Here is a 7082-nt window from a genome sequence, read left to right as displayed (position 1 = left end):
GTGCGCATGCACGGGGGGTGGTGGAGGGAGAGCAAGGGTTCCACACGCATGCGCAGGGGAGCACAGAGGCGGGTTGCGGGTGCATTGCATGATGGCTTTCGGCACATGACAACAAAAAGGTTAGCCGTCACTGCTTTATATGAGCAATATTTATATCAAGTCAGTATTTCTGTTGGCAGCTGAATTAGACACCCATGTGATTAGCCCTTGTAATTCCAAACTGGTTGGGAACTTACAAACGAAGGCAAATATACGTGACCCGGGATAAGTTCTGCAATATCCAGTCTGGGTCAATCCCTAGAACCAGAGGTTTAGCCTTCTGAGCTTTCAGACTTGTGCCGGAGCCCATCCTCATGGGAACTTCTCTGTAGCGGGGTGTGTGTTTCGGGCTATCCTCTTGTGTGGTATTTATATGGTGCCTTCCATGAACACAGCAATCCATCAGTCGGAAGGCACCGCATAAATACGTGCATAGCAATAGCCCAAAGCATGCCTTCCGATAGAGAGAAGTCCCCATGAGGATGGGCTCCAGAACGAGCCTGAAAACTCAGAAGACTAAGCCTCTGGTCCTAGTGACCAACCTAGATTGGATCTTGATTAGGAATTAATCAAACTTTGGGAGAAGCTCTGTTGAAAAGAAATGAAACCCTTATTTATTAAGACCCAAAATATACATCAGAAGAATTTGCCACCATTTCAATAGATACCGCGGGTCCTTCAACTAGTAGGGGCAAAAGATTAAAAAAAAGCCTTGAGTCAAGGCATCTGATGAAGTGAGTTGTAGCTCACGCAAGTATATGCTTTTAATTTTTTAAAAAAATATGTGGGTCAGAAAAGGGATTAGGTCCAAAATGGGATAGGGTCTCCTGTTTGAGGAGATTGAGCTAGATGACCTCCCAGGTCCCTTCCAACTCTTGTTATTTCATTATACCAGAGTCCTTTCTAATCTCTGGCAACCATGGATTATCATCTACAATGTCACCGTTCCATTATAACCCTTACTGGCTCTGGCTATGACAGTCCTTTCACCTAGCCTAACAGAGCAATTAAAGGGGCTATGGATTGGGCGCTGCTAGTGAGAGTCACTCATGCTAAAGTCTACCACAGTATCCTACATTATGAGCAGCGGTGGGATTCCAAATTGCGCGCTGGCGGTTCTGCACACGACCAGTTCATGCACGCGCATGAAGCGCACGTTAGGCGGCAGCACTCAGAAGAATTTGCCACCATTTCAATAGATCCTGCGGGTCCTTCAACTAGTAGGGGCAAAAGATTAAAAAAAAGATTGCTCTCGCGCAGCAGTCAAAGATCGCCTGAGCTGGGTTTTTTTGTTTTAGCTCAGCTGAGGTGCAGAAATCCACTCTGCTCCCCGAATCAGCTGAGCTAAAAATCAGTGGAATAAAGAACAGGAAAGAACAGGGGTGGGTGAGTGAAGGCAGCCAGAGGCGGTATTTGCCAGTTCTCCAACCTGGTCAAAATTTCCACTACTGGTAGGCCAGAACCGGTCCAAACCAGCTGAATACCACCTCTGATTACGATGATGTATTAGGACTAAATGAGACACCTATAATAAGTAAACTGCAGGGCATAATGATTTTTCTCTGGGTTAGAGTAACTATTTACATGAAATGGAGGAGGAGGGATATTGGGGAGGGGCCCACCACCCTTCTTCAGTTTTCTCTGCATGATAGATGGAAATACTGAGGCATAATCTAGCGGCTTGATTATGCCAAGATTTCTCTTCTGATGGTTCTTTCAGCGTTTTCGCAAGGGCCAAAGGAGAAGCATTTGCTCGTAAACAGTGCTAGAAAAAGAGGGTTTTGCTAACAGGTCGTTCCATCAAGCCTCAAACTCCAGATGAGAATCTCTGGCATTAAACTGCAAGACAAAGCAAAAGGATTTGACCTTACAAAATAGGCATCCTTCCAGTTTTTGATTTTGTAGGTTTGGGTTTGTGTGTGGAGGGGGGAAAGATTTAATTCCAGTGGTGGGTATTTTGTTGTAGGGAGAAACCTCTGGGTCAAAGGAGAGAGGCTCTGGGGCAAATCTAGTTTTCTGGAGCAAAGATGTCCATCTCCGATCTTGCGACTTCAACACAATTTTGTGCCCCAGATGATTCTGAAGGCGGCAACCACCAACATTACTCTTTTCTGGTGTTTCTCCAGTTTTACCTTTCCTCGCGGGGTTTGAGGGTGCTCAGCATCTCTTCCTTGTCTTCACAGCCTTGCTGTAATAGCGGATGGGAAGCCCCGAGGACCCAATGAGATACACATCGAAAAGGTAGGCCGTCCCTGCTTCCAGGCCCCTGATGGTTTCGGTAGTCACTGCTCGTTGCAGATTGAGATTGTGGAAGAATTTGCAGAGGACTTTTTCACTCTTCTGCCTCAACTCCGGCCCAGAGCACCTATCAACCTTCCTGGTGGCCACCCACGCTTGGTCCTCCTCAATCTCCTTCTTGTAGATGCAATACTGGCTCAGTTCCTGAGTTCCAAGCCAGGCGATGGTGACTGAATGGCAGCTCCTCAGTTTGTTGAAGGACTTGATTTTTAAGCTCTCTGGGAGAGCTGGGAAGAAAGGCCTATGGAAGAGAGAGGACACCTGAACCTTCACGGATGCAGCTGAAGTTTCAGTGGGCCAGAGATGGATCAGGTAGGTGTCTCCCAACCTTCCTTTCAGGATGAAATGCCTCAAGCCAGCAAATCTCTCTGACATCAGGACTTCCCCGTCCTTGGATATTTCTACTTGGAGTTGCCCGCTGCAAGACTGGAAGGCAAACTGGACCTGCCTCTGCGTTGCCTGGTACAGCAAATTGTACAAGGGCTGTTTCCTCCCATCCAGCCTCAACTGAATCACCTTCCCGTCCTTCAGTTTGCTCACGTTGGGATTTTCAAGAGTTCGGGCAAAGGCTCCGGTATAAGCAGCACTGGTGTTGGTGAGGACATTGATGATGAAAACATCAAAGTAGTACTGAATGCCGGGAGTGAGGTGGGACACCGTGTAGGTGTTTGTGAGCCCCACACAGACGTGTTTCACCTGGGCATTGCCACCTTTGTAACTCATGCTGACTTTGCTCTTGGACTGCGCTTTCAGTCCCTGAGAGGTGAGGCTATCTGTGGAAGGAGAGATCCCCAAAGAAGGAGACAGCTTCAGCCCTGAAGGTTGTGTGGCTGTTTCTGCAGCACACCAAGTCTTGAAGTTGTAGTTTTCATTCACCAGGAGACAATAATGAATGTTTCCTTGGGATGGCAGGACACTCGGGCTCTGCTTCCAAGTCAGAGTTACTGTGGTGGGGCCAATCCCAATGACGTCAATGCGGGGATCCGTAGGCAGTTCTGGATAAAAGTCATTAGATGTGGGGTCTGTGGTCAAATATGCTTTAATCTGGGTGTCTTTCTCGATGGAGAGGAATTCAAGCACGTAGACTGTGGAATGATGAGATGGTCCTGTGTAGCTTTCCACCGAATTACCTCGATAACTAAAGAGAGTTTGCACTAACTTGGAGCCCTTCTGGAATGGGAGGACTTCCTGAGCATTCAAATTATCTGCCAATTAAACAGAAGACAGGCAATGTTCTTAAAGTTAATGGAGATGGGAAAGGCATACATTGACCAGTGAATACAATGTCGATACCTTGAGAAAGTCTATACTTCCTATTTGTTTTGGTTTTGGGAATCTGAAAACAGTTTCAGGTCATGTTTAAGTTGGGCTTGAAGTCTACGTAATTTTCCAGAAAGCACAATGGAAGGGGTTTCTATTGCTGCCTTGTGCCATTCTTTTTCAACTTTCTAGACTAGGTTACTTCTTGGAGTCTCCCCTCCAAGTATTAACCAGGCCTGATCCTGCTTAGCTTCTATCCAAGCAGGGATTTTGCTGGTGCTGAGACTTCAACATTAAATTTTTAATTAGGGATAGAAATCTTGTTAGTTAATAGTTGGTACAAATCAGGTTCTAAATGAATCTAAGTCAATCTTCCTTTCATATACTATCAAGATCTTGGTAAGAGAAAGAGAAATGGAAGAAGGAAAAGGAGAGGGGGAGAGAGAGAGAGAGAGAGAGAGAGAGAGGGAGGGAGGGAGGGAGGGAAAGGCGGTGGGGAGGGGAGACATTATACATCTATTCAACTTCCCTCTTGCTTACCAGAAATTGTTTTCCCAAAATAGTTTGCCGATGGCTTAGGGACTCGTATACTCCACTCAATGGGGATATCACACGGGGTTACTCTCACTGTGAAGAATGCAGAGGTTTTGCTTTCTTTTAGAACAAAATAGCACCTGGAAACGAATGGATGTTGTGTTCATTTTACATCACAGAAAGGGGATGGGGAGAGAGACCAAACAATCTTAACGTAAACAATGCAGTCAGAGTTTGATGGAATTATTCAGCTAAAAGAATCCCTGTGAATATTTTTCTTTGGAATCAGTGTGTTTATATGCAAGTTTGATCAATCTCTCTTTTATTATTATTATTTTTTATTTTTTTAAGACAAACATATACACATCAATCTCAAGAGAATTTTCCAAAGCATATAATGGTTGGAGGGCAAATCATGGTTGGAAACTGATCAAAGAGAGAAGCAGTCTGGAATTAAGGAGAAATTTTCTGACGGTGAGGACAATTAACCTGTGGAACAGAAGTTGCCTTCAGAAGTTGTGGGCACTCTAATTATGGGTGAGGTTTTTAAGAAACTGGACAGTCATTTGTCTGAGATGGTATAGGTTCTCCTTCTTGAGCAGGGAGGACTAGATGACCTCCAAGGTCCCTTCCAGCTCTATTCTATTCTAGAATCAAAGCACCTTCTTATAGGGAAGGCCAGAGCTCCCTGAGAAGTTGGTTTTCGAAAACCTTCTCCGAGGTCCATGGTAAAACAACACTTCATTGCTGAAGTTGTCCCTCTCAACAGGGTTTGGGAACCTGACAAAACCCTTAGACAGAAGACTTTAATCTCACACCCATAAACAAAAATCATTCTGTAGAAGAAAGGGACTCGGGAATCTACCCAAAATGGAAAGGAAAAGACGGCCCCTCTCACCTTTGAGGCGTTCCTTTTGAGAGAGCGATTGTCATTTCCTTGCCCTCTCCAAGCATCAACATGGGATAGGAATGGAACATCTCATTCTTCAGGTTTTGCTGTAAACCAGCAGCCACGATGAAAGGATGGCTGAAGCACGTGGCCAGAAGAAACCAGCAAGGCAGACACGTCTGGGCTCCAGACATCTTCTGTGTTGCAAACCTGGGAGATAATAATAAGACAACAAATGGGCTTTCTTAAATGTAATGGATTGTTAATCAGGTGTTCAAGCCCTACAGAAGACAAACAGATTGGATAGACATTTTACTTGTGTTAGTCGGCCACTTTGGGTCCTGCCAAAATTGGATATAACTTGGAAATCCATCTAGCATAGGAGTTGTCACCTTCCTTGGCCACCAGAAAGGATCTTCAGTGATTTCGACCTGCAAATCTGGTGGAGGAACCAAATCTGTGAGAATCAGATGTGTATCATCTGTGACCAGTTGTTTGGAAACTAGCCACAGGCACTGTTCTTCCCTTCCGTTGTTTCTTCAGTGGCTCCTCCAGGAAACAAAATGACTGGTTCTACAATCATCTCCGTTCCCTCCAACGGCAGAGTGATTCCTTTTGTGTGCTGACACGTTTACTGCCTACACTTTAAGGAGCCTTGAGGGTGTGAGTCGCTTGGTTATTTGGAAAGAATATTATTTTAAATGTCAGGAAAGGAAGAAAAAGGAGAGAAGCGTGCTGATGAGAAGGACCAAGGTTGGAAACCACAGAGGGATACTGTAGTTGGGTCTGCAGGCAGGGGGCGCTCTTGGAACAGCTGGAGGGGCAGCCCCTTAAGCTGATGGACAATGTTAAAGAGAGAATTTCCCTTTAAAAAAAATCTGGTTTGCAAGCTATGGAAGGGAATACATAAAACTGCACCAATATTAGAACCAGAAACTCACTTTTGAACCTGTATTTTTTTTAAAAAAAAATATTACTTTGTGAGACAAAAATAATTATCAACAATATCAGTGATGTTCCATAATACCTTTATTTTATTTTTTTCAATTAAACTCTAAGTAACATTTGATTCCCAATTTTGGGGGATAGCTATTCTTTTAGGTTTTAAATGGCAAAAGATTCGGTTTGAGCAGCTTAAATAAGTCATACAATATGAAAAATGTTTTAACCGACTTTTTTCTGCGGCATATTCAAACCCTTCATCACAGTATTCAGAATATATATTGAAATGGCTTCCCCCCCACAGGTTCCAGGATTGTGTCCTCTTAGGACGGAAATGCCTGGACCTCTTTAGGCGGTAATTAAGCCAGGATTTTGTATGGGTGCTGCCACCCGAAAGTAATATATTGAAACGTCCGAGAAAGACAGATCTCCTAGACGTAAAAAAGATAACAAAGGGAACAGGTTTATCCTGAACAGATTTGGTTAAATCAATCACTCTAACAACTTGAAAGAAGCAAGGAAGAGTTGATGGGATAGGCGGCATGCTATTTTATTTCTCTTACCTTGAGCCCGATGTTCTCAGGTAATTCTGTGCAAAGATTCGGAATGGCAGCCACCGAGCTAGACTTTTGCAGAGCTTTGCTGGCAGAAGCAAAAGCCTCACTGAGAAACATATTCAGCTGAGCAAAACTGACCTTCCTGAGAGATTTCAAAGCAGGAGGTTTCCTTGAGAGGAGAAAGGATGCTTGAAGGTGCTTCTTCTTTAGATGTGAAGGTCTTTGAAAACAGAAGGTCTCCTTCCTAGGGTTCCTCCAGCCCTGATTTCCTGAAAGTGAAGACAGGTCTTTTGCAAAGGGAGGAGGAGGAGGAGAGGAGTTGGAGGGCTGAGAAGGGAGGCCAGACTCCAGGGTGGCTGCTTAAAGAGGGTCTTTGGTAGAAACAGGGAAGGGGGTCTGTGGGTAGATGTGTTCGTTTAACCCTTTCGTAGGGTTAGCTTGCCTAAAGTTGTCTCTTCTCCTCGCCACACTGTTTAGGGGATTGGATGGGTTTGACCCACTTCCAGAAATACGTTCGGCCACAATTGAGTCAAGGCAAGATGTCTCGGATGGAATTGAACTTT

The 7082-nt window shown here is 44.7% G+C and overlaps 1 protein-coding gene across 2 annotated transcripts; it reads right to left on the bottom strand.

Annotated features, from left to right (window-relative positions):
• Positions 1–1894: 1894 nt before the first annotated feature.
• On the bottom strand, positions 1895–6726 carry LOC113443031 (protein NDNF-like). Of its 2 annotated transcripts, none has more exons than XM_087932262.1 (4): positions 6658–6726; positions 5030–5230; positions 4138–4271; positions 1895–3542 (listed from the first exon to the last, which is right to left on the bottom strand). In XM_087932262.1, the coding sequence occupies exons 2-4, from the start codon at positions 5212–5214 to the stop codon at positions 2197–2199; spliced, it is 1665 nt and encodes a 554-aa protein (XP_087788388.1). In that variant the 5' UTR covers positions 5215–5230; positions 6658–6726; the 3' UTR covers positions 1895–2196. The 2 variants fall into 2 exon arrangements, with proteins under 2 accessions (XP_087788388.1, XP_026566773.1); XM_026710988.2 differs by lacking the exon at positions 6658–6726 and adding an exon at positions 6526–6634.
• Positions 6727–7082: the final 356 nt, after the last annotated feature.

The sequence above is a fragment of the Pseudonaja textilis genome, chromosome 4 (genome assembly GCF_049901715.1).
Source record: "Pseudonaja textilis isolate UNSWEBS1 chromosome 4, rPseTex1.2, whole genome shotgun sequence".
NCBI lineage: Eukaryota > Metazoa > Chordata > Lepidosauria > Squamata > Elapidae > Pseudonaja > Pseudonaja textilis.
Note: the sequence above shows the minus strand (reverse complement) of the source record. Positions and strands in the feature narration are given on the sequence as shown.

Coding starts and splice junctions, on each gene's coding strand:
- LOC113443031 (XM_087932262.1), bottom strand. CDS start 5,214: ATGTCTGGAGCCCAGACGTGTCTGCCTTGCTGGTTTCTTCTGGCCACG. Junction 4,272..5,029: donor TCAAAAGGAACGCCTCAAAG/GTGAGAGGGGCC, acceptor ATTCGTTTCCAG/GTGCTATTTTGTTCTAAAAG. Junction 3,543..4,137: donor TTTTGGGAAAACAATTTCTG/GTAAGCAAGAGG, acceptor TTTAATTGGCAG/ATAATTTGAATGCTCAGGAA.